At 53.2% G+C, this 24,594-nt stretch overlaps 3 protein-coding genes and 4 non-coding genes across 9 annotated transcripts in view; 6 read left to right on the plus strand and 1 right to left on the minus strand.

Moving 5' to 3' along the window:
- SF3B3 (splicing factor 3b subunit 3) overlaps positions 1-12,355 on the plus strand; it is a 29,067-nt gene extending 16,712 nt beyond the window's left edge. Inside the window, exons 16-26 of the mRNA XM_054640682.2 lie at positions 448-570; positions 1,904-2,058; positions 3,156-3,330; positions 3,957-4,162; positions 5,055-5,211; positions 6,552-6,677; positions 7,760-7,972; positions 8,900-8,998; positions 9,415-9,558; positions 10,327-10,431; positions 11,438-12,355. Coding sequence (XP_054496657.1) covers positions 448-570; positions 1,904-2,058; positions 3,156-3,330; positions 3,957-4,162; positions 5,055-5,211; positions 6,552-6,677; positions 7,760-7,972; positions 8,900-8,998; positions 9,415-9,558; positions 10,327-10,431; positions 11,438-11,578 — 1,644 coding nt within the window. The 3' untranslated portion in view covers positions 11,579-12,355. The remainder of the gene's footprint in view (positions 1-447; positions 571-1,903; positions 2,059-3,155; positions 3,331-3,956; positions 4,163-5,054; positions 5,212-6,551; positions 6,678-7,759; positions 7,973-8,899; positions 8,999-9,414; positions 9,559-10,326; positions 10,432-11,437) is intronic.
- Positions 12,356-15,019: 2,664 nt separating this feature from the next.
- Positions 15,020-20,588, plus strand: IL34 (interleukin 34). Of its 3 annotated transcripts, none has more exons than XM_054640729.2 (7): positions 15,020-15,125; positions 15,940-16,281; positions 16,374-16,477; positions 16,767-16,844; positions 16,933-17,106; positions 19,876-20,014; positions 20,114-20,588. In XM_054640729.2, the coding sequence occupies exons 2-7, from the start codon at positions 16,236-16,238 to the stop codon at positions 20,131-20,133; spliced, it is 561 nt and encodes a 186-aa protein (XP_054496704.2). In that variant the 5' UTR covers positions 15,020-15,125; positions 15,940-16,235; the 3' UTR covers positions 20,134-20,588. The 3 variants fall into 3 exon arrangements, with proteins under 3 accessions (XP_054496704.2, XP_054496705.2, XP_077041208.1); XM_054640730.2 differs by having other exon boundaries at positions 15,026-15,125; positions 16,100-16,281; XM_077185093.1 differs by lacking the exon at positions 15,020-15,125 and having other exon boundaries at positions 15,923-16,281.
- On the plus strand, positions 17,307-17,377 carry TRNAG-GCC (transfer RNA glycine (anticodon GCC)). The gene has a single exon. It is a non-coding gene; the product is annotated as a tRNA-Gly (tRNA).
- Positions 17,953-18,023, plus strand: TRNAG-GCC (transfer RNA glycine (anticodon GCC)). The gene has a single exon. It is a non-coding gene; the product is annotated as a tRNA-Gly (tRNA).
- On the plus strand, positions 18,981-19,051 carry TRNAG-GCC (transfer RNA glycine (anticodon GCC)). Its single transcript has one exon. It is a non-coding gene; the product is annotated as a tRNA-Gly (tRNA).
- On the plus strand, positions 19,733-19,803 carry TRNAG-GCC (transfer RNA glycine (anticodon GCC)). The gene has a single exon. It is a non-coding gene; the product is annotated as a tRNA-Gly (tRNA).
- A 1,231-nt stretch (positions 20,589-21,819) lies between the features above and the next one.
- Positions 21,820-24,480, minus strand: LOC129125481 (C-signal-like). Its single transcript, XM_054640949.2, has 6 exons — positions 24,134-24,480; positions 23,587-23,638; positions 23,164-23,351; positions 22,914-23,072; positions 22,689-22,799; positions 21,820-21,987 (listed from the first exon to the last, which is right to left on the minus strand). Exons 1-6 carry the CDS (start codon positions 24,269-24,271, stop codon positions 21,874-21,876), a joined length of 762 nt encoding a protein of 253 aa, XP_054496924.2. The 5' UTR covers positions 24,272-24,480; the 3' UTR covers positions 21,820-21,873.
- Between the last annotated feature and the right edge of the window lie 114 nt (positions 24,481-24,594).

Below are 24,594 nucleotides of genomic sequence, written 5' to 3' on the forward strand. Positions count from 1 at the left end.
AACTTTTTGTTACATCCAGTACAGATTCTCTGATCTTTGATGAAAAAAAAGTTGTTTTGACAACTCAGCATGTGGTAAAAATAATCATCACAGTTTAGGTTCTTCCACATGCCACAAATTTGGTGTCACAATGCAATCTCTTTTTGAGGAGCATGAGTTTTTGGGTAAATCCTTTGTACCAAGAGGGATAGGGATCTGGAATTCACCCTCAGGTTCTTATGGCTTGTGTGATACACTAAAGTCCTCAGTCTGTGTTCTATTTTGGAGGCAGTCCTTTCTGCCCTGTGCTTTGCTATTAAAAGTATGGCTGTAGGGGAGAACTGTACTGACAGCCGGGAAAACAAACAGCTAATTCTTCAGAAACTGCCTCTCAATTGTTTTGAATGATGCACATAGTAAATTACTCCTTACCTTCAACCTGGGCCCTGTTGTTTTGCTGCTGCCAAGAACGGTGTGCTGCTGCGGACCGTCCTGGACCCCGTCACTGGCGACCTGTCCGACACCAGGACCCGATACCTCGGCTCCCGGCCCGTCAAACTCTTCCGCGTCCGAATGCAAGGCCAGGAGGCGGTAAGGGAGGAGAGCTCCGGCAGGGGTGCAGATCCATTCCCCAGACACCACATCCCAGATTTTCTTACGGTGGGCAGGGTGGGGAAGCATCCCTGCAGCACAGCAGGACCTTCTGGGTAAGGGTGGGAAGTAGAATGACTTCATTATGGAGCTGCCTGGCCGCAGCTTGTTCTTTCACAAACAGCCTTGTTCTTACTCCCCTTACTGCTGTCTAGTGCTGCCCTGCCTTCTGTGAACTAGGATTCATCTGACCCTTAGGCTGTGTTTACAGTGTGCTTGGAGAGGTCTGAGCAGGTTCTTGGGCTGAGAGAATACATCTTGCCTATTGGAATGCACAGAGATGGAGAGAGCTCTGTGCAGAAAACTTACCCTTGAATGCTTGATGCAGTGAATGGTTGTGTCCTTGCATGTTGAGAATAGCTCAGCCAAGGGCTGGACAGCTGCCATACGTGGTTCAAGGAAAATATCTGCAAGATTTGGCATAGAAGGAAGAATGTGTTTCATCAGAAGTGCCATTTCCAGCCCTTCTGATGTGGCACTGGGGAAATCAGCCACCCCCTGCTTGACTCATTTTTGGATGACACCTTCAGAGTTGAGAAATAATGCTGATCAGCGTAGGGAGCTGGATCTGGGAATTTGAGCTCAGCTGTAGTGTTAAGGTGCACTGGGTGAATTTCTTCAACTTGCTCCTGCCAGCTTGGAGATGAGGAGCTTTGCAGCTCTAGCAGAGAATACCTGTAGAATAACTGAGAATAATCTCTCTCTGCTTTGAGATCAGCTGTTGTCACTCAGGCCGAAACTAAGATTGCACTGAGACTCATTTAGCCAAATGTATAAAGCTGAAAAGTTTGGAAGTCAATCTGCTTCCTTTTTTCTCATAATTTGGTCTAGGCTAGTGATGATTTTTAGTAAATTTCACTACGAGTGCTACAGCACTTGGATTATGACAAAGCAGTAAATATTTATTTTAAAAGACCTGTTCCCATTAGAACAAGCTATTTAAAAAAGGAGAAATTAGAGTATTGTTGGTCTTGGCTTTTATAGGTAGCAGTAGAAGATCTTGGCTTTTACAGTGGTGTCAGTGCACCTCAGTTGGACTATTTGTTGTCTTGACAGTGCTTTAAAGTTCCTTTTCATGCCACATTCGATTTCCAGAAAAAAACTGAAAGTAAGGAGTGTCTCTTCAGGTGTTCTCTGAGCTGGGTGGGGTCCACCCACAAGAATTCAGTTGTTCCAGTGGAAAAGAGTTGGGCACTGTACATGCATTCCTATTGCATAAAGTGAGCTTGCCTCTATTCCCAGACCTAATAAATTTGTTGCCTGTCTTTCCCAGGTGCTGGCCATGTCAAGCCGTTCCTGGCTTAGTTATTCCTATCAATCACGCTTCCACCTGACTCCCCTGTCTTATGAGACACTGGAGTTTGCATCTGGTTTTGCTTCTGAGCAGTGCCCTGAGGGCATTGTGGCCATCTCCACAAACACATTGAGGTAAGCATCAGAGGGGAAACACAAATGCTTATGGGCTGGGATGCCAGGCAGGTGAAGCGGTGGTGAATTCCACCTGACATTCAAAAGGAAAGAGGTAAAGTGACTTTACTTCAAAAATATTTTTTAATTGTGGGTAATGATTTGGTAGAAAAACTTGGATGGGTTTCAGAAAACAGACAATTTAAGGAGAGTTATGCTGTCAAAAATAAGTAGGGTGTGCTTCTCAGATTTGTATTTTCTGTCTTTTTAAAATAAGTGTAATTCAAGTTACTCTTCAATTCTCTGATCCTTAGAGAGGGAAGCTTTTAATAAATGTGGACCTATTATGTATTAGGGTCTTGTGGTTTGTGATCTGAATTGGCTGCTTTGCAGGAAATGAACCACGTGATTTCAGAAACCAGAGGAATGATAGGGATGTGTTTGTTGCCTTTTTTTAAAGATCAGCTGAGATACTAAAAAGATAAATGAAAATAATGGACCACAAATTCAGATGCTGTGCTGTATGCACTTGAACAGGCACTTTTTTCATATCTGTCCTCATTGAAATATTACAGCATTCATTGCTTTTAAAGGAGCCATTCTTTCTGGAAAGACTTGTGGTTTTTAGACACCAAATGCCAGAAGAACTGGCATTTCAGCTAGCAAGTCACAGGAAGAAAGAGCTGGCATTGCATTTTTCATACTCCTTTTAACTGAAGTGCCTCTGAGGAGCATTTGATTGTATGTCAAAGTCAGTGTCACATTTAGATTCAGATGATGTGTTCCCCAAACGTGCACTTTCCTTCTTCCATGTGCTCTTTGTTCCTCTTGGGATAGACTAGCTTCAGCACCAGTCAGAACACATCCTGGGACAGAAAGAGCCCTCAAAGACCTCGTGCTGCAGCACACACCTGTCTCACACCATGGGCTCTCATTTTAGGATGTTGGTTTTGCTCTGCTCTCTGGAGCTGTTTCCTAGTTGCTGTCTGGCCTGAGAAAGGTGCTACTCCTCTCTAGCACTAGTCAGCTTCACAAAGAAGAAGTTCCATTCCAGTTTCATTCTCTTGGACAGCTGTTTTTAGGTTGTATTCAACACATGTCATGTCTTTATCCCCCAGGATTTTGGCACTGGAGAAGCTGGGAGCAGTCTTCAACCAGGTTGCCTTCCCATTGCAGTACACACCCCGAAAATTTGTCATTCACCCAGAGAGCAACAACCTGATCATCATTGAGACAGACCACAACGCTTACACTGAGGCCACCAAGGCACAAAGGAAGCAGCAAATGGCTGAGGTAATTGGGCTGGGGGGCAGGTGCACCCATCTGTTCCCCAGAGGGGACTTCTGCATCTCCCTCCTCATTAATTCCCAGCTGCCATTACCTGCAAGGCTTTCAGCCTGTGTGAATGCAGGGACTGGATGAGGAGTGGAGATCTGCCTCAAAACACACATTTCAGCAGAATGCACCACTTTCTAGTGTTCCTCCTTTGCATGTTGTTAGAGCAGATTTTAAGAACCACCATTTAAGAACCACCCTAGTGGAGGATGGTCTTGCTTGCATAACACTGTTCTGTGGGGTTTCTGTGGTTGCTTGAGGGTGCTTGCATTTCAGTGGGTTGTTTATTTTCTTCTCAGGATTGTTTCCAGGGTTGTTGATTTGGGGAAACAGCTCCCCAGACCACAGTTAGTGGGGCAGGGCAGAGCTGACACAGCCATGCTCTGAGCTGTAGAGGCTCCCTGGGGAATAAGCTCAGGCTGGGTGGAAGCTTTGGGACTTAATGGGTTTTATGTCTTCACAGGCAGTACCTTTCCCCAGAATACCTGGGCTTAGGCAAAACAGGGAGGTTGTATTCTATGCATCAGCATACTGGGGAAGGAAATCACTGAGCTGTTGTTTTCTCCTGTCCCTTAATGCTGTAGGAAATGGTGGAGGCTGCAGGTGAGGATGAGAGGGAGCTGGCTGCAGAAATGGCTGCAGCCTTTCTGAACGAGAATCTTCCTGAGTCCATCTTCGGTGCTCCCAAGGCAGGGAATGGTCAGTGGGCCTCTGTTATCAGAGTGATGAACCCCATCCAGGGAAATACATTAGATCTGGTTCAGCTGGAGCAGAATGAAGCTGCTTTCAGGTAAGAAGTATTGCCTGTGCACCAAGAGTCCCTGCTTGTGATGAGTCTTAGGTGTTTTTTTCCTTTTGCTTATCAGTTACTGAGTTGAAATCCAGATGGAACATATTATCAAGAGACTGGCTTGAAATTCCAGAAGTGGTTTGTCTTGCCTTTCCTTCCCTTCCAACCCTAATCTTGTCCTCATGTGGCATTAAGAGTTTGTGGTGCTCCAAATGTGGTTGCTGTACCTCAGTGCCTAAAGAACATCACAGGGGTGTAAATGACAGATAAAAGAGCTGGGAACAAGAGAATTTGCTGTTATCTCTCACTTTTCCTTCTTATCTAGATAAACTGAGGATAGATTAAATGGAAAGGGAAGTGTTAGACTGGAGGGGAAAACCAACACAATAACCATGAAGAATAGCAAGTGCCTCAGCAGGTGAAGTAGAGTTAGGTCATGTTAGTCCAAAAGGCTGACCTGCCATTTCCAACCTGCCTGAGCTATTTACTGAGCAGGAAATAACACTGGAAGATGAGGAAAGCTATTTGTATATGTTCCAATGGGAACAGCCTTTGAAAAATAGCTTCTAGTAGAGTTATACACATCACTAGGCAGTGTCCAGCTTGTGAAAATGTAAAGTAACAGTGGACATTGTGAAAATATAAAATACTTTGGGCATATGTGACAGATAGAACACACATGGAGAGTGTAGTGTGGAAGAATGAACAAATCTGCGTTAAACATTTCTGCAAGGAGGAAAAATGACCTCTTGAAAGGCAATGTCAGAGTTGAAGGGTTGGACTCTCAAGTCTCTGCTGGGCAGGTGCAGGTTGTGCTGTCAGGGATCCAGTCTGGGTGTGCAGCATCAGTGTGGTGATGGCACTGATGTCCTGGTGTGTCCTGTCCTTTCAGCGTGGCTGTGTGCCGCTTCTCCAACACCGGTGATGAGTGGTACGTGCTGGTGGGAGTCGCCAAGGACCTGATTCTGAACCCACGCTCCGTTGCTGGGGGGTTTGTCTACACATACAAGCTGGTGAACAGTGGTGAGAAGCTGGAGTTTCTGCACAAGGTGAGGGGAGTGATGGGGTCGTTTCCAGGCTGAGTGTTGGAGTAGCTCTTACTTGCCTGAGTGCTGCAGTAATACTGCAGTACTTGGTGCATCCTGGGCAAGATTGTTGTGCTGGTGTTACACACTGGAAGCAGGCTTGGAGAAAATTAGCTGCCTCCTACAAAATAATTTGGTACATCTTTTGCAGAGCTGAGGATTGAACACACATCTTGCAAGAGTCCTAATTTTACTCATCTGATTGGGTAAATTGGAAAGGAGCAGTGTTTTTCTTACCCCTGTTAGGGAGGGAAGGGAAATGGCTCTGTTTGCTTTCTGGAATATGAGCTCAGAGAGCTGCTTAAGCACTTGTTTACAGAGCAAATTCATCCTTGGGTTACTTGAACCTTGATGCTAAGACTGTCAGTCCTTGGCTGACCATGTTCAGCTGTTGTGAACTGTCATCTTCCTTGGATGCTGTTTGATTGTGTGTAGAAATGATTAGTGACCAACTTGTTTGATAGGTCTCAAGGGTTTCAGCAAAAGTTTCAGCAGAAAAATTACTGTTCTTCTCACATGCTTCCAGCATGGCTGAGATTTGAGCAGATGAGCACATGGAAAGGAATGTTGTGGCTTACTCACTTCCTAGAGTCCTGATGCAGTGAGTGGGTTCTGTCCTGGACCACGGCCTTTTCTTCTGCCACTGAACACCCACTGGGAAGTTGACAGAGCTGAAGTTGTGAAATAAACTTTTCTTAACCAGTGCAGCCAAGCTAGGAATGCTATAACTGGAAACTCTCTACATGTTCTCCTTCTCTGCTGTGGCTGATCATTTTGGATTGATTAGATTTTTCAGACAGTAACCCCATCTGAGTTACTGAAATTGTGAACACACTGCAGTTGTTCATATTTAACAATTTCTTTGGTGGCAATGTCAGATGGCTGAATTACATTCATGCCTTGCTTTAAAAACAGTCTGGACAGATTTAGGCAAAGTCTAAAGTTTTTTCTGTTGGTTGTAAACCAAAACTAAGAATTGAGGCAACCAGACCCTTGTCTTCTTTTGCTGCCTGCCCAGTATGGGGTTCTTACAGCAGTCCTTCAGGTGCACTGCCAGCAGTGTGTGTGTGATTGCCTATGGCTCTCTTATCTCTGTGTGATATCTGCTTCTGTCAAAAGGCCTGTGAGGGACTGACCTGTTGCCTCTCCTGTAGAAAAAGATTGTTATTAGCCTTTTACATTGGAAGCCTTGGTACAGGCCAGTGAACTTCAGCCATATCATTAGCTGAATCTGGTCTGAAGGTTTATGTAAGGTTAACTCTCTTAATGATGAGGATTGCACAATCTTCCTCTTCCCTCTCTAGACCCCAGTGGAGGAGGTTCCTGCAGCCATTGCTCCATTCCAAGGCCGAGTGTTAATTGGAGTTGGGAAGCTCCTGCGTGTGTATGACCTGGGCAAGAAGAAACTGCTTCGGAAATGTGAGAACAAGGTACTGCCTTCTGTTCCTGAGCAGAGCTGTCCATTTGGAACAAGTAATACTTTGCAGCCAGAGTGAAACACGGGGTTTAGCTGCTACTCCAGCCCAAGTGTGTCTATTTGGTCATCAAAGCTGTGTCTTTACCTTGCTGGATGCATCTATCTAGAGGAGTGCTGGACTAGACTGGACTGTTGTGCTGCCCCTCTGCATCCCCCACACACACCATTTTCTTATCACCTTTCTGACAGTAGTGCTGCAAGTTCCTTTTTGTCCCAGCTCAGTTACTGATCATGTGCAGAGGTCTGTACAGACTGTTCCTTTGGCTGCTGCAAATGTGAGAGGTCCTAGCGAGATAGAACAGAATTGCTGGAAATATTTTGTTAGTTTGGGTGATCAGAAGCTGAAGGGTGCATATGACCACCTCATCAGATCCCCAGAATGCTGAAAAGGGGATTTTCTCTTTTAAGTAGGTGGTCCTTTTTGCTGAGCATCTCTGGTGCTTTAGGAAAAGAAATTGCAGAGCGTGATTTTCTAACTTAATTGCCTGCTCCTCCCTCTCTCGTGCAAGCTGCAGAACCTGTGCCAGTAGCTCATTACTGAACAAAAGAACTCCAGCAAGCTAACAGACAGCCTGGGAACTTGGGAACTTGCAGGGGAGCTTTTTTTTTTTTTTTTTTTTTTTTGGTGTGGTTTTGTTAGTTTGGTTTTTTCCCTAAAGGATGACTCACATGAAAAATTGAAGCTTTCCTTTTTGGGCCTTCCATGACCAGGTAGTGAGGAGACATGGAAGCAATGCCTGCTGGTAGGGATGTCCTGGCATCTCCAATCATGGGCTCACCAGCAGCACTTGTTCCCTGGACAGTGTTCATACAGAGAAGGCTGTGGATGCCATGTGGTGCATATTAGGTTGCCCTGTATTGATGGTGTATTTAGAGTGGGACTGTAGTATGGCAGAAATGAGGGTATTTTTGGAGGAAATGATGGGAAGTGGGGAGTGAGCTGCAGTTCACGGAGGAAAAAAGAGTGTTTCAGTTGGAATAGGGTTATACTTCCCTGTTTGAAGCACTGAGGTTTTGTCCTTTCTCTCTCAAAAGCACATTGCCAACTACATCTGTGGGATCCAAACCATTGGGCACAGAGTGATTGTTTCAGATGTTCAGGAGAGTTTCATCTGGGTGCGTTACAAAAGGAATGAGAACCAGCTCATTATCTTTGCTGATGACACTTACCCCCGGTGGGTCACTACAGCAACGCTCCTGGATTACGACACCGTGGCTGGGGCAGACAAGTTTGGTAACATCTGTGTGGTGAGTGTGCTTTGCTGAAGTTGGGGCTTTTTGGACATATTTTCCCTTAAAACATCCATGATTTATCTTAAAAGAATGAGAATCTGTCATTAGCTGGAGACAACGCCCTGTACCACTGACTTGTTTTCATGGGGTGGCTCTGTCATAGTGGGCTGCAGTTTATCTGTTTGCTAAATGAAGCAAATAAGTTAAAGCATCAGCAAGTCATAAACATATTTCTGAGGTGTCCAGTAATTTGTGTTTATATTGCCTCAAAAACTTCCTGTCAGTAAACCTTGAAAAGAAGATTGTTGCTGTGAAAGGGCCCATGAGAACTTGAGTCAGGGTTATCACTCTTACTTTTTCTGACTAAACCTCATAGCTGGCATCGAGCTTTCTCTGTCACTTCCTCTTCACAGTTGGCTTTGTCAGCCAACACTTCCCCACTTGGCTGGATTTCAGCAAGGGAGGAGGAAAGAATAGATGGTCTTTCTGGCAGAGCTTTGATCTCTGTCTGAAGCGTGCTCGGGTGCTTCGGAGTGCAGAGTTCAGCAAGTGTCAGATGCTGCGCCTGCAGAATTGGGCCAAAACACACAAATCAATCCTCTTCAGTTTTCCTGCCCCACATCCATCAAACTGTTTCCTTAGTGGAAACCACCTTCAGATGTGTTTGACCATACCTCCCAGGGTGATCTGCAAGTGCCAGGCCAGGCAGAGGCTGGGTGTGAGGCCTTGCCCATGTTTCTGGGTGATGGGTTATTGGTCTTGTTACCACAGTTGTCATATAACTGTAAAGGCTGTTTTGGAGAGGCACCTGGATGATTCTGCTGTAAGTGTAAAGTGGTTCTTGCAGAGTCCACAAAGGCAGCCTTTCAGGCAGCACAAGGGTGCTCCAGAGATAATGTGCTGCTTCTCTGCAGCTTGCTGATTCTTCCTCTTTCAACACAGGTGAGATTGCCTCCCAACACCAATGATGAGGTAGATGAGGATCCCACAGGCAACAAAGCTCTCTGGGACAGGGGCCTGCTTAATGGAGCATCGCAGAAGGTAATACTTTGTGGGAAGCACATGGTTATTGTAGGAAAAGAAAGCACTGCTTTTCTGTGAAGGCCTTTGCAGTGTTGTCCAGGAGATGTATTGGCAGTTCTGCTTCTACGCAATCTGCTGTGCTGTGGGCGATCTGTTTTCACTATTGCTGCAAGCCAAATTTCTGAAATCCCAGCTGAAGCCTATTTGGTGTGTTTGAGGGAAGCAGCTCATTTTCTTTTGCTGCTTTCTCTCATTACTTGCATCCGTTTGTCCAGCTGAGTTTTGCCATCTGGTCACAGGTGGAAGGCACTTCCTCTCTAGAAAGGCATTTCAGAACTGGCAGTTGGCTGAATTTATTCTGCTTTCCTCTCTCAAGCCCTTTGATGCTTTTATATAAGCCAAAGAAAAAACATGTTTCTGTGCTTGCCTTTCAGGCTGAAGTGATTATGAATTATCATGTGGGAGAAACGGTGCTTTCCTTGCAGAAGACCACACTGATTCCAGGAGGCTCTGAATCTCTTGTTTATACAACCTTATCAGGGGGAATAGGAATCTTGGTCCCTTTTACTTCCCATGAGGTAAGCAAGCCCAAGCATCAGGCTGCAGTCTTGCTGCTTTTTGTGCACCCATCCACAGCCAGTATATTAAATGTGCTGCATTCCCTGGTGGGCTCCACAGTGGCTGAAAACCTGAGCTACAGGAGAGCCTGTGGCTCCAATGCAGAAGGGAAGAGTAGGAGTTTGTTGAGTTCTGCATTGGTTCTATAAAGAGTTTAGAGCATTCCTTGTTGTATTGTTGTTCTGTGTCTGTTTGTGCTTTCAAGGAGCTTTGGGTGATTCAGTGTCTGAGGAGGGAGGGGTACTTTGGCATGCTTTGTGTAGCCTCTAAACTGTTGATCAGGCAGTGATGTTTCAAGTCCTGAGGACGATACTCTGTTCTCTGTTTGCTGTGGTCTCTTGGAGCAGTGGATGGAAAGACATTCCCTGTTGGAGCTGCAGCTCCATGCTACACAGCTGCTCTATGCCTCATTTTCTGGGAGGCTGATCCTGACCAGGGTGGCTGCTTAACTCTGCTATGGGTGCTTTCCAGGTGGAAGGGGGTGAGGGGGTAGCTGTGACTTTGGCTGCCATGTGCAGGGCTGCTCTGGCAGAGTCTGTTAATCACAGAGCCACAGAATGGTTTGGACTGGAAAGGACGTTTAAAGATCATTTTCTCCAACCCCAAATAGCCATGTAATGACAGTGTTTCAGCCAGGGCAGGAGCACCTTCTAATGGATGTTGTCTTGCCTTGCTAGCAGCCCTGATGTGTACCAAACTGTTCTCTTACCAATCCTTTATCTCCCCAGGATCACGACTTCTTCCAGCACGTGGAAATGCACTTACGGTCTGAGCACCCTCCTCTCTGTGGACGGGACCATCTCAGTTTTCGCTCCTACTACTTCCCGGTGAAGGTGAGCCCTGAGCATCTGGGATCACCTGGCCATGGGCTGCAGGGAGTTGCTTTGGGGCACCGAGCTGCCTTGAGGCTGGCAGAAGCAAGGCAAGGTTATTGTCTTGTACAAGGCAAGCTTGCTGTTTAGTAGGGAGAACTGAGGCACTGCCATTAATGGCTTGTGTGGTGCCTGTGGTAGCTGGCTCTTGAGCAGCAGTCTGGTAGGAGAACAGTACTTAGCACTTAATACATGTCTGTTTTGGCTTCTTAACTCTTGTAATGAGCCTCCCGAGGGTTGATCCTAAGACCTAAGCCCAGAGGTGCTGTAGCTGCACTTCTCTACTTCCCACAGCATCTCCATTTTCCACCAGGAGAAGCAGCATTACATAGCTGTTGGTGTGGCTGGATCAAACTGAGTGCTGCCCTGGATTATATTTTTTCCACCACCACTGGAAAGGAAAATCCAAGTTCAGAAAGAGCTGTTCCTTCCTATTTCTGCTTTTGAGGAACTATTAGAAGCTGTGAACTGCTAAATGCTCTGATCAGATGGATCCCAGTGGTAGCTACTACCAGAGTAATAAGTCTGGAGTCAGTCAGAATACTGTCCTAGCAGATGAAGCTCTCTAGGAGTGGAGTGTGATGGTGGTCTCTGAGCTTGAGGCTGATTTGCCACATACACAGCCTCAAAGATTGCTCCCATTTGATTGAAGCTGCCTTTGTCATCACTTGCAGCCTCCCCCAGCCTTCCCAGTGCAGGGTTCAGACCCAGGTGGATCTCTCTTCCTTTCCCTTCTGTGATTCTTCAGCTGCTCCCAGGCCTTTTGGGTTACTGTTTTGTTAATCAAGCTGGCCAGTAATTAATGTGATGCTATTCAGCAGATGAGGTCACCAAGCATGGTCTTGTTTCCAGGACAGGGTTAAGAAACTCCTGGGAACAAACTGTTTGTGGCCATTTTTCCCTGTTTAGGCAGGGTTCAGTGCCTCTGTGTGGTTTCGATTCAGTTCTCTCCTCCTTGCCCCTCCAGAACGTGATTGATGGGGACCTGTGTGAGCAGTTCAACTCCATGGAGCCTAACAAACAGAAGAATGTGGCCGAGGAGCTGGACCGGACCCCACCCGAGGTGTCCAAGAAGCTGGAGGACATCCGCACGCGCTACGCGTTCTGAGTGGCAGCTGGCAGGGGCAGAAATGCTCCTGGCTCCTCTGGGTGCTCTTCCAGGCACCATCGGGAGGAGCAATGTGTGCTTTTTTTCCCCCCTTTTCAAATATTGGTTTGGTCCTCTTGGTTTGTGTTTCAAAGTAACGTGACTCCAGTAAATACAGTATCAGCTATTAGGTTTCCCAACACATCCTGCTGCCTATGTGAAGGCTCCTGACATTCCGGCTTCTGGCCAGAGCAGTTCTCTCTTGGGAAGTGCCCAAGCAGGGCCTACAGCTGACCCTCAGCCCCATCTCCTTGTCCTCCCTTTCGGATGGAGGAGTCCTAGGGGTCTTGCTGAAAGTTCTGTAGGGCAGATCCAGCTGAGTCTTTGTTGGGCCAAGTAGGGTTTGTGATTTCCCAGCATTTTAGGAAAGGAAAAAGGAAAGGAAAGAGCTGTGGCATGATTCAGGATTACCAGGCTCCTCTTTTAGTAGCCACTGCTGAGCTGCTCTGGGCTTACACTAGTCCTGGGGCAGCCAATGGGAAGCTGGCTGTGGAGGGTGTAACTGTCACACTTGTCTTGAACGTTTTCTTCTGAATTGTAAGGGGGTTTTTTGGACTTGCCATTTCTGACTGTTTTCCCTGTAAATAGAGTTTTGTACAATGTTGACTCACTTGGGGGTGGGGAAGAGCGAGGCCTGAGTCTGGGACTTGATTTGTTTCATAATAACTTTGGCAAGAGAGTGTCTCCAAGCTGTGACTGTGAGCAGCACATGAAGAATAAAAGCCTGTTTTTTCATTACCCTGGCGCTGGGGCTCTTCTCCTTCATGGCAGCTGCTGCTGACCTGGCGGGAGCAGGAGGGGAGGAGGAGGAATACAGAAATATGCACACCCTGAGCCCTTGTGCTCCTGCAGGCCCCTCGCTGCCCCCCTGCCCCGTCTGGAGCTGGTGCCCTGCTGCTTGGTCTGCCCTGGGCCACACACAAAACAGGCTGTGGAGAGAGGGGAGAGTCATTCTTGCAGCCGTTCCAGAGCATGGCTGCATGTTGTTACCCAGCCTAGCAGCTGCAGCTCTGGGAGGAGCAGCTGGCTGCCAGGAGGGCTGGGGAAAGGTCCTTGTCCCAGAGGCTTGGTAGCTGGCTGCAGGGGCTCCCAGTTGGAGTGTACCCACACAGCAAGTGCTTCCTGGTTCTGCTGGGTTACTCCCTGCTTCCTTCCTGCTGGTGGGGACAGTCTGATAGCCTGTGACATCCCAGTAAGGATGCTGCTCCCCACTTGGGCTTGGAGAGACAGGCGATCCTTGATGCCTGTGTTGCCTTTGAACAGCTTTCACATTCTCTGGTGCACGTACTGTGGGGTGAGGGCAAACACACCCTCCTGCCCTGTCCTTTGCACCCTCCTCTCCCCTCCTGCTTTGTTTCAACCTCGCAGGCCTGTGTTGGCAGGGGCTTACAACGCTGGGCTGCACCCTTTGGCTCTGCCAGCCCCACCCGTGCTGGCAGAGCAAAGGGCTTTGTGCTCCCTTCTGTGACCTCAGTGGGGGCGGCTGTGTCAAGGAGGGGGCAAAGGGGAGCTTAGCTTTGTGAGGTCCAGCTTCTGGCTTGCCATCAAGTGCTCACCCTGTGCTCCCTGTCCTCCCTGAGGGAGTGATGCTTTGGATCAGAGGGCACTTCCAACAGAGCTCCAGTGGCCCTTGGTATTTGTCATGCTGGTGTCCTGAAAGTGAAAGCTGGGGGAGCGGGGGCGTGTCTTGATGTTCCCAAACTGGTTCCAAGCACAAGGTTTTACTTGCTCGGCTGTGCCTGGTGAATAACCTGCTTCCAGTAAAAGGCAAGGCCTGGGGGCACCCATTCCTAGCCATAAGGAGCCTGGGGGCTTGTGGGGAGCTGCCTGAGCCCCCAGCTCCCCTTCACTGGGACAAGGAAAGTTTCTCTCAGAGCGAGCTCCCTCCCCCCTGCAGCTGCAGGGGATCAGGGTCCTGCTGCCGTGTGGGCGCAGAGCTCCCGGGGCTGTGCACAGGAAGCTCTTTGCCTTCGGCTCATCCCAGCACTGATTTCCAGCCCCGGAGCAGCCAGGGAGAGCGCACCGCCCCCAGCACGGTGCTGCGCCGTTCTGCACTCTCCCTTCTCTTCCTCGCCCCATCCCGGCTGCCAGGCTGATGAATACGTGGGCAGGGAATGCTGTTAAATGGCTTCCTCCAGCGACTGCAGCAGCTGCGGGCAAATTCCCTGCGGACACCTGAGTGAGGAGCTCAGCGGCTCCTTCCCTGCTTAGAGCTGAGCATCTTGGCCCCGACGAGTGCTGGGAGGGAGGCAAGGCCGTGCCTGAGACTGGCCAGGACCAGGGGAAGCTTGGCAGGAGCACGGCAGTGGCCCTGACTGCATGCCAGGGGAATCCCAGTGCGCTCTCACAGGCAGAAGTGCATTCCTTCCCACGCGTTTCCCTGGGAGCACTGACCCACTCTTTGATAGCCGATTTTCTTGCTGACCCTTTGAATGCTCAGCAGCCCTGAGCACAGACACAGTGGCTCTTCCAAGGGGCTCTTCAGGATGATGTGGGGGAGGACAATGTCCCATGTCCCTTGGCCGCTGCTCCTGGCAGGAGCTCAGCCCTGAAGCATCCTGAGAGGATGATGTGGACTTAAGTCAGAGGGCGCAGAGTCCTGCTGGCCTGGAGCCAGTTTAGAATACCTCAGCCCCTCCGAGATAAGTGCTGCAGTGCAGCCCTTCCCCGGGCGCATTGTGGGAAGGCACTGGGCTGACTCCCACCTTGATTGCCCCAAAACGTGCCCATGGGTGCTCAGTGCAGAAAGTGCCCTGGGTCACCCTGCCAGGAAAGCCCAGCACCCTAGAGGTGCCAGTGCTGGCAGAGCAGAGCACCCAGGGAAGCCTAGAGCTGTGCAGAGTAGTCAGCTGGGCAGGCCAGGGGCTATGTGGGCACCGGACTAGGTTGGGTGGACACCCTGCAGGGACAGCTCAGCACCCTGAGGAATGGAGGAGGCATTCACCATAGTTAGACCAGCACACAGGGTGTGGTGCAGCAAAGTACCCCGAGGAGCAGGGAGGGACCCAGCAGGATGAGCCAGACACCCTGGGGATGCTCAGCTGGATGAGCTGAGCATGCTGGGGGGTACCTTGGCCAGGTGAACTGAGCAGCTGAGCATCCCGGGGACACCTGCCTGGAACAGGGGCAGATACTCTCGAGGGTCAGCTAAGCACGCTGGGGACACCCAGCTGGCTGAGCCGAGTACCCTGGGGACACCCAGCTGGGGCAGCAAAGCACCCCGAGGAGCAGGGAGGTACCCACGAGGGTTAGCCAGGCACCCTGGGGACACCCCAGCCTGGGCTACCTGCGTACCCTGGGGACACCCACCCGGCTGGGCTGGCCGAGCACCCGCGGCGGAGCGGGGCCGGACTCTCCCGGGCCGTGCGGGGCGGTCGCTCGGTCCCCACTCCCCGCCCGGCCGCCGCCCCGCCCGCTCCCCGCGCCGCCGCCCCCCGCCCGCCTCCCGGGAAGCGCGGGCACGGCCCCGCCGCCGCCGCCGCCCGCGGGTGGACGCGTCCCGCGCCAGGTGGGTCCGCGGAGCCGCGCGCGGGGGGCGCGGGGGGCGGCCGGGCAGCCACGGCCCCGCTCGGGGACGCGGCACGGGGCACACGCACCCCGCGAGCCGGCCGTGTCCGCCTGGGGACGCGCGGCGGGGACACGGCACAGAGGTCCCTCCACTGGGGATTGTGGGTGGCACTCTGCGCTGGGACACCGCACGGCGCCTTCGCGTGGGGGCACGGCGCGGTACACGGCACGGCTGCTTTCCCTTGGGACATGGCATCGCGTGGGGACACAGCGTGGTCCCCCTGGCACCGGGGCATAGTGTGGGGACGCAGATGGGGCCACTTCTGTGCTGGGATGGACAGCACATGGACACAACACACACCCTCCTTCGCAAGGGGACACGCTTGCGGAACATGTGGCACGAGGACATGCTATGATCTCCTTCCACAGCGCGGGGGCATGGCAGAGCCCCCTTCGCAGGGGTGTAGGGACACGACACCTCTGTGCGGGGTCCCAGCATGCGGTGGCTTGGCCATTTCACCAGCCCCCGTCCCCCAGCGTTCCTCGGCTGAGGCTGGACTTAGTCACCTCTGGGATAACGGGGCTGGGTTGATCCCCCTCCTTCCCTGGAAATCCCCTGAGGGTGTCATCAGGGAAGCCCTGGTAGCCCTGCCCCAAGTGGGATATAGGCATACACGGCTCCACGGCCACCTGAGGCTCACGCGGGGCTGTCCCTTCCCCGTGGCCACCGGGGCTCAGAGCAGATGTCCTGCCTGGGGGCTGCAGCCTGGGCCCCTGCCTGCCCTGGGGCTGCAGCCAGGGCTCTCTTCCCCCAGATTCCCTCTTGCAGTCCGGGGGTGCTCCTGCACCCCTGCAAACACATCCCTGCCAACACCCTGTGACGGCCCCGGGACCTGCTGCCTCCCTGCCACCAGCTGGAGAGGAGAAGCCAGCGGGGACTGCCGGGAAGGGGGACTAACCCCCCATCCATGGCAGGGAACAACTACCCGGGGCTACCGGAGAGCAGCCAGTGCCCGGAGCCTACACCTGTCCCTTGTCCCCACACCATCCACGCCACTGCCCTGGAGGCTCCCGGTGAGCCCCAGCCATGTAGGCACAGCCTGGGGCTCCAATGATGGCCACCATCAACATGCAGCAGGGCTACGCTGCCGTCCTATGTGAGTACAGCTGGGGGACGGGGGGATGGCCTCAGGAGTCCCCTCAGTGGGTGTCCCTGAGGGGGCTGATGCCACTGGCTTTGGCTGCCCAGGTGTCCTGGCTGTGCTGGGGCTGGAGGCCGCGGCGCCGGGCGAATGCGAGCTCACCCGCCTGCTCCAGGACAAGCTGCAGTATGAGATGCGCCTGCAGTACATGGTAACCCCAGCTTTGGGAGGTGGGGGGACACCTGGCATTGCAGGGCCCCAATTTGCTCCAAGGGGGTCATGGGTGGGGGGCAGCACCCACTGCTCTACAGTGGCTGGGTGCTGGGTGCTGTGTTTTTTACCAGGGACAATTTATGCGAAATTGTGCCCAGGGTTACTTCTGCTGGGGGCTGACCACATCAAAGGGCTTTTGCACTGGCTCCCCAGTGTCATAATGCTGGCAAGGATGTGCCCATTACTTTGCCCCTTGCCAGCCCCCTTGCTCTTCCTTGCCTTTCCAGAAACATTACTTTCCCATCGACTACACAGTCCAGGTCCAGTACGAAGAGGTGCTGAGGCCATCCAATATCACCCGCCTGGTAAGACAGTGACAGGGGACAGGGACAGTGACGGGAGCGCTCCAGGGACCCACGGGGGCTGCACGGCTCTCACCTTCTTGCCCTCCAGCGCAACGGGACGGTGTCGGAGGCAGCTCTGCGGTACCTCTGGTTCCATGTCAGCTCCCAGGCCGTGCTGCGGATCCGTGAGGTGCTGCCGGAGAAGCACCCATCCTGGAAGTACACCCAGGAGCTCTGCCAGCTCTTTGATGCCCTGGGCAAGGAGTACAGCAAGTACCGGCAGGTGAGAATCCCCCTGGCACCCCACATCTCGCACTCGTGTGCTGGGAGGACACGCACTGAGTCCCCCAGGAGGGGACAACACGGGCAAGGAGGTTTTCCCTGTGTTCTGTGGAAGGACCATCAAGAGCAGAGTGCAAGGACAGAAATTGAGGACAGGGTGCAGAACACTAAGGCAGTGCCTCAGCATTAGTTCCCCATCTGGCATTGGTGGTTCAGTGGTAGAATTCTCGCCTGCCACGCGGGGGGCCCGGGTTCGATTCCCGGCCAATGCAAGACACTTTTCTTTTTCTTGCCTGCAATCCGTTCCCCCTTGGGGGACCTGCTGACCTGGGCAGGGGAGAACGGGATTGTCACACACACCGACCTCCGTCACGGGGTGGCACCACCAGGGCCGGCGGTTGCGGGGGATCAGGCAGAAGGTGCCCAGGAGTTAATTCCTGTTTTCCCGGTGACGGTTCTGCCTTTCTGCCTAAGCTTCTGCTGCCTCGATGGAGCTGCTGCACCCCGAGACAGTTGCGTTTGTGTGCTGGATGTGGGTGGCCTGTCACAGCCGGGTTGCCATGTGAAGCCAAAGAGTGTCTGGGTTGTCCTGTGCCACAGGCAGGTTGTGCAGCGCCCCTCCGTGGAGGAAGAGAGGAAGTTTTGCAGTGTTGTGTCATGAGAGGGTTAACAGTGAGGGCTGCTGAGAAGGCCTCCTTGCTGCAGGTGTATGCGAGTCAGCGGGAGCCGTGTCGCCATGGGCTGGAGGCGCGTAAAGAGAGCTGTGATAAGGGAGGGTGTTCAGAGGTGGCAGGGCCTGTCCCTGGTTTGGGACCGTGGGGGAGGGCTGGGAAACTGCGCACATCTGGCATTGGTGGTTCAGTGGTAGAATTCTCGCCTGCCACGCGGGAGGCCCGGGTTCGATTCCCGGCCAATGCAACAGCTGTATTCTTTTGCACCTTGCTGTCCTTTGGCCGCTGCCAGGGTGCCCATGGGATACTGCAGAGGCGCTCCCGTGCGTGCTCCTTTGGGCATCTCTGTAGAGGTTGCTCCCTCTGCATCTTCCCTCAGGGTCAACTTTGTAGTTTGTGTGGGTGCTCAGGCCCCAGGTGGCAGCAGCAGCTCTGCCTGTAGTGACAGTCCTTGGCTCGGTGGCACCGGGGAGCAGTAAGAGGAGATGGTTTGGTGAATGACCAGCCCGACTGGGTGCCAGGGAGACTCAATGACGGCAAAGGGTGCTATGTCGGTGACAGTAAAGGTCCCAGGCTTAGGAGCAGTGGGAGGGGCTGGTTCATGTCAAGGGTGCCCAGGCCATGGAAGCAGATGGCAGCTGTGTGCAGCTCTACATCTGGCATATGTGGTTCAGTGGGACAATTATTGTGCTCCCCCTCAAAAGCCAGGGTTTGGTTTCTCATCAGTGCAGCCCAGTGTCCTGACTTTCAACTCTGCAGCCCCCAGCCCCTCCACCTGACTTGAGCTCCATGCAGCCATGGGTTGCTTGTGGCTGGGAGGTGCTGCTGCACCCCGAGACAGTTGCGTTTGTGTGCTGGATGTGGGTGGCCTGTCACAGCCGGGTTGCCATGTGAAGCCAAAGAGTGTCTGGGTTGTCCTGTTCCACGGGCAGGTTGTGCAGCCTCTCTGTGGAGAGAGGGAGCTTTGCAGTGTTGTGTCACGAGAGGGTTAACAGTGAGGGTTGCTGAGAATCCCTCCTTACTGGTGGGGCAGTAGAAGAGGCGCTTCCCTGGGCTGGAGCTGTGGTATCAGAGCTGAGTGTTGGGGTGTCCTTTGTGGGTGTCTTTGTGTGTGGTGAGCTCACAGCCGGCAGTGCCTGCCCTCATTGCGTTCACACATGGACGTGGGGCCGTCCAGGGACAGTTCAAATATTCACCTCATCTGGCATTGGTGGTTCAGTGGTAGAATTCTCGCCTGCCACGCGGGAGGCCCGGGTTCGATTCCCGGCCAATGCAACGGCTATTTTTTTTTTTGCACCCTGCTGTCCCTTGGGGCACCATGGGGATTCCCCTGGGTGCCTGGAGGGGTTACACACCTCTCTGGCACATCTTTCTTTCCCCCTGTGCAGATGTGAGGAGTGTCACTCTCGGTGGAACAAAGCCAGGGCACTTTAGTGATCCCCGGGGACTTGGTGGCACAGAGGGTCCATGGCCCCCTGACAATGAGGATTTATGGTTTGGTGGTAGTGACAAGGGTCTTTGGCTCGGTGGCAGTGAGGCCCAGGCCAATCGGGCCTGCACAGCTCTGGGGGGTGCAGCCACACCCAAGAAGGGCTGTGTTTGGGCACTGGATGTGCGTGGCCTGTCACAGCTGGGTCAGCAATGTGAATCCAAAGCACGGCTGGGTTGTTCTGTGCCCTGGGGCAGGTTATGCAGCCCCTCCGTGGAGAAAGGGAGCTTTGCTCTCAGTTTTGCAGTGCTGTGTCACGAGAGGGTTAACAGCGAGGGCTGCTGAGAAGGTGTAGGTGTCGTGATGGCTTGATGCAGGGGATGTGAGGCAGCGGGAAGAGGTGTTGGCCTGGGCTGGAGGCGCGTAAAGAGAGCTGTGTTGGGGTGATGAGGGAGGGTGTTCAGAGGTGGCAGGGCCTGTCCCTGGTTTGGGACCGTGGGGGAGGGCTGGGAAACTGCACACATCTGGCATTGGTGGTTCAGTGGTAGAATTCTCGCCTGCCACGCGGGAGGCCCGGGTTCGATTCCCGGCCAATGCAACAGCTGTATTCTTTTGCACCCTGCTGTCCCTTGGGGCACCTTGGTGACATCCTGGTGATCTGTCACTGCAGACAGACGTGGAAACTGTGGTGGCCGATCTGGTGAAGCTGATCCACAGCGCGGGCGCTGAGAGGCGGAGCAAGGCTGTGCGCCCCAAGGCACTGCTGGACAACTGCCTCAAGGTCATGAGGATGCTCTACGGGGTGCCCTGTGAGTTGGGGGTCAGGGTGGGGGGCCCGACCTCGGGGAACGCAGGTGGCACACAGGGGCGCCGTGTCCCACACCATGGAACCTGTTCCCTCTGCTCAGGTCGGTGGGAATCCACCTAACACTGTGGAAGACCCCTCACTCCACCCCTCACTTGACACCTCCTTGCCCTGGAGCCCTGGATGCTGCCTCTGCTCTGCTCCTCCCAGAGCCCCATGGTGGGTTCCCAAGGAAGCTCCAAAGGTGGGACAAATGCCACTCCTTCCACGACCAAACACAACCCTTTCCAGAGCTGTGGGACTCTTTATGGCTGCGGGATCTCGTCCATCCGAAATGTCTGCCACCCTTTGCATGGGTGTGGGGTCAGACACAGCCCCCTGTGGCAGGCAGCTGTTGGGGGGACACACAGCCCTCCCTGCCCACAGGGCAGGTGAGGGCATCACCCTGTTCCTCTCCATTTGTATTTTTTCCTCAGCTTTGATTAAACATCAGTTAATTCTGTAGCATTGCAGCTCAGCTTCTGACTGGGTCCTGGGAGCCTCCAGCCTTACCTGAAATAAAGGACCAGCAAAGAGAACCCCACTGCCTCCACTGCCTCCTCTTTTGGGGTGTCAGCCACCTCCCTCACTCTGACAAAGGGACCCCTGCCAAGCTGCCTCTGTCAGCCCCGGCTGCTTCCCCAGCAAGGAAACATCTGGATTTGTTTGTTGTGCTTGGTGGCACACTGGAGGCACTGGGGCTGCCTGGCTGCCTCCCCCCTTCACAGCTTAGTTAATTACCTTCATCAGCTATTAGAGACCTTAATTGGTGTATGCATGGCTTAGGCTCATGAGTCAATGGGCACTGCAGCATGAGTGAACATCTTCCTTCTCCTCCTCCTCCTCCTCCTCCTCCTCCTTTTCCTCCTCTCTTCATGCCTAGTGATGATTCCTGTTTATATAAAGCCCACACAGAGCTCATATAAAAGTCACAGTAGATCCACTGCTTGATAAGAGCTTTAACTAGAGGGACCTGACTCCCATCCCTGCTGGCTTTGAGTCCCTGTGTGGTCCAGGGACCCACCTGGGGCTGAGCCCCAAGCTCCCACTCCCTCGTGTCAAACGTGGGAATGATCCTTCATCCTCCTCCACTGTGGGGAACCTGAAGCTGTCCCTGCAGAATGACCCCTGCCAAGCTTCCCAGAGCATCCCCACAGCAATGGGCTCTGAGTCCAGCCCACTTGAGATATTGTGCATTTTCTTCTGATCCCTCTTTTGGGAGATGGCTTCAAGAATGACAGCTGAGAGCCTCTACAGGAAAGCACTCACAGCATCAAGAATGGGAGCCTGTTTGCAGCATCTCCTGGTGTACCATGAGGGATGGATTCAGGGAAGGTCAGCCCAGGACGCCCTGCCCAGGTCTCAAAAGACATCTTTAGGCATGTGCTGAGACTTGGGAGATCTGCTGTGAAACCCTCCAGCTGCTGGAACAGGAAGAACCTTTGCTGGCCTTGAACCAGCAAGAAAAACACCTGGCAGCATCTTTGGGGTGGGCAGGCTCAGCAGGACATGGGCTGAGTTTGGGGGCTGTCTGAGATGTCCCCATAAGCAGTATGGCTTGTGGCCCTAGAGTGAGGATAGCCAGGGGCTTCTCCTGGCCCCAGGGGATGCCTTGGATTCAGGACCACCCTTGGAGCATCCTTCCTTATGCTGCCCTGGCACAAATCACCATCCCAGGCCAGAGGGGCAGCAAATCCAACTCCCATCCCCCAACCTGTGCGTCCCTGTTTCTATTCCCCTGCCCCCCCCGACTCAGAGTGAGCCTGGAAATGGCAATTAATTCACTTTAATTAATTATTTAAGCTCAGTCTGCAGATGCTGCTCTCACCAGGGCAGCCTCTGCCCTCTCCAGTCCCAGAAGGTGCCGTTGTTGGTGGCTGAGAGCTGGGCCAGCAGCTGCAGGACGCCCCGCACGCTCTCCTCCAGCGTCACTGGGCCCTGTCACACCCAAGGGAAAAAGTGAGCCAAGGTTCTCCATCCCAACACCCCCAATCCCACCCCTGGTATGGTGGAATGCCAGCTCTGGCTGGGTTGGTTTGGGAACAATTGGAGATGCTCCAGCAGCCAAGGGATGTGGCTTTGCACAAATTTATTGTCCCTCATTTGAGTGCTGTAAGGATGGAGGTTCATTTCTTCATCCTTAATTAAAAAGTGACTCGTTTGTCAGCCAGAGCAGGGTAAGGGACAGCAGGACCAGGGTGCCCTCTGCTGACACACCATCAGAATGGGAAAGGAAATAAAAAATAGGGAAGAAATTGGATGGTTGGGGGAGCCCCTGGAATTGTCCCTTTGCGGTGGTGGCACAGCCACTGTGGGACCAAGGCACTGCACAAATGTGGGTGCCCAGAGAAGGGATGTCCATGGTCAAGGATGCCTCAGGAAGGGATGTTCATGGGAAAGGAATGTCCATGGGAAGAAATACCCTATGAAGAAGGGATGTGCCCATGGGAAGGGATGTCTGTGGGAAGGAATGTTTCTGGGAAGGGATTTCTTTGTGAAAGGATGACCCTGAGAAGGGATGTTCATGGGAAGGGACGGCCTTGGGAAGGGATGCTCCTGGGAAAGGATGCCCCCAGGAATCCCCAGGATACCCATGGGACCTTGCTGAGCTGGGACTCCATGCACCTTCCATCACTCACCATCCCCTGTTCCAAGGGAGGTGTCACATGGCCAGGATCCACAGACACGCAGAGGATCCCGCTGCTCCCGTACTCCAGGGCCAGGCACTTGGTGAGCATGTTCAGAGCAGCCTGGGAGGACAAATTCCCCTCCTCAGCATCATGATCTGGCAATGCCAGGGCCAGTGCAAGGGGAATCCCCAAGGAGATGACCCCAAATTCCTCCCCATGCCCCAGGGGCAGTACCTTGCTGCAGCGGTAGCAGATGTCCTGCCTCTCCTGCCAGGCCTCTGCAACCTCGATGGAGCCCAGGATGCTGGAGATGTTGATGATGGCAGCTCTGCTGCAGCTCATCTCCCGCTGCCCTTCGGCCTCAGCCGCCTCCTTCAGCAGGGGCAGGAAGGCCTGCAGGGGATGGGACCTCAGGCATCCCCATCCTCCTCCTCCTCCTCCCTGTTCCCAGTGTTTGGGGCAGGGGTTGCTGTGTCCTCCTCACCTGGCTGGTCTGCAGGGGCCCGATGGTGTTGGTGGTGTAGACGAGGCTCATGTTCTCGGCTGTCTCGGTGGCCAGGGTGCTGCGGCGCGTGGTGCCGCTGTTGTTGATCAGGAGGTTGAGGCCAGCACTTCCCACCTCTGCCTGCACCTTCCTCACTGCTGCCTTGATGCTGTTGGGGTCTGTCACATCTGCAAGGGGACAGGAGGGTTTGGGGGACAGGCTGGTGGCCACGATCCTGGCAAGATGCTGTAGGATGTGGCAGGAGGCAACTCCCAGCCACTGAGCATCCTCCTGGTCCCATCAGTGACCTGGTTCAGCTAAGCTAAACCGAGGGACCCACCTGCTTGGTGGCATTTCCTGGAGCCACCCACGGTTGCAATTAAATCCTAAGAAGCTTCATCCCTTTCCCGCCCCAGCACTTACCTAGAGGCAAGATCCTGACGTTGGGAAAGCCCAAAGCCACCTCGTTAACAGCCTAGGTGGAGAAAACGAGGGAGGGGTCACATGGGGAAGCTCATGGAAGGGGGCAGGGGGCTGCACCGTGCCGGGATGGGAAGAGGGTGGCCCCTCATGTCGCTGACAGGTTACAACAAGATCCAGGGGCAGCGATTTGGGGCGGGGTCGCTGCTTCTCCTCCGCGCCCGGCTGAGCGCGGCAGCTTCAAAGCCAGCAACCCCCCCGCACTCCCCATCATGCACATACCGGCACCGAGAGACTCAAAATAAATACATGCATGTTTAATACATACATAGGTATTTTAAATATTTAAGACATATGTGTGTATTTTTGGTTTATATATATATATATATATAGATATATATACACACACAAGTATTTTTCCATACCATTCACCGTTCAGGATGCTGACACTCAGCATCGCAATTTCAGGTGGGACTGTGGCATCCCCGAGCTGACTTCCCTCCCGTCCTCCCTTCCTCCTGTCCCCCCGCCGTGCCGGTGCCCTCCCTACCTTGCCCTGGGGGTCCAGGCAAGCAGCGAAGATGTGCCGAGGTGGGCTGGGCTGCTCCAGCAAACCCTTCAGCAGCCCCAGGCCCAGCCCCCCATCGCAGCCGGTCAGCAGGACACTGCCCACGCTGAGCCCCTCCATGCCCGCTGCTCTCCACAGCCGGTTGTGCTGCCCCAGCGGGATTTGGCAATCGGCCTCGATAATCCGGGAGGTGGCAACGCTGCGGGTGCTGCTGGGATGGGTGGAGCTGGGGGGCACCGCCTGCACCCCCGCTTCTGGAGGGCATGGGCAGCAGGATGTTCTTCTGCATCCCAGGGTCACCCATCACCTTGACCATGGGGTTGTTGCACTCCTCCATACCCCAGAACACCCGCCCCCCTCAAGCCATGGGAATCCCAAAGGGGTGATGGTATCTTCTCACCTGTTCCCCATTACTGGGGTGACCCCAGAGAACCAGAAAATCC

This window comes from Agelaius phoeniceus, chromosome 12 (assembly GCF_051311805.1).
Source record: "Agelaius phoeniceus isolate bAgePho1 chromosome 12, bAgePho1.hap1, whole genome shotgun sequence".
Taxonomy (NCBI): domain Eukaryota; kingdom Metazoa; phylum Chordata; class Aves; order Passeriformes; family Icteridae; genus Agelaius; species Agelaius phoeniceus.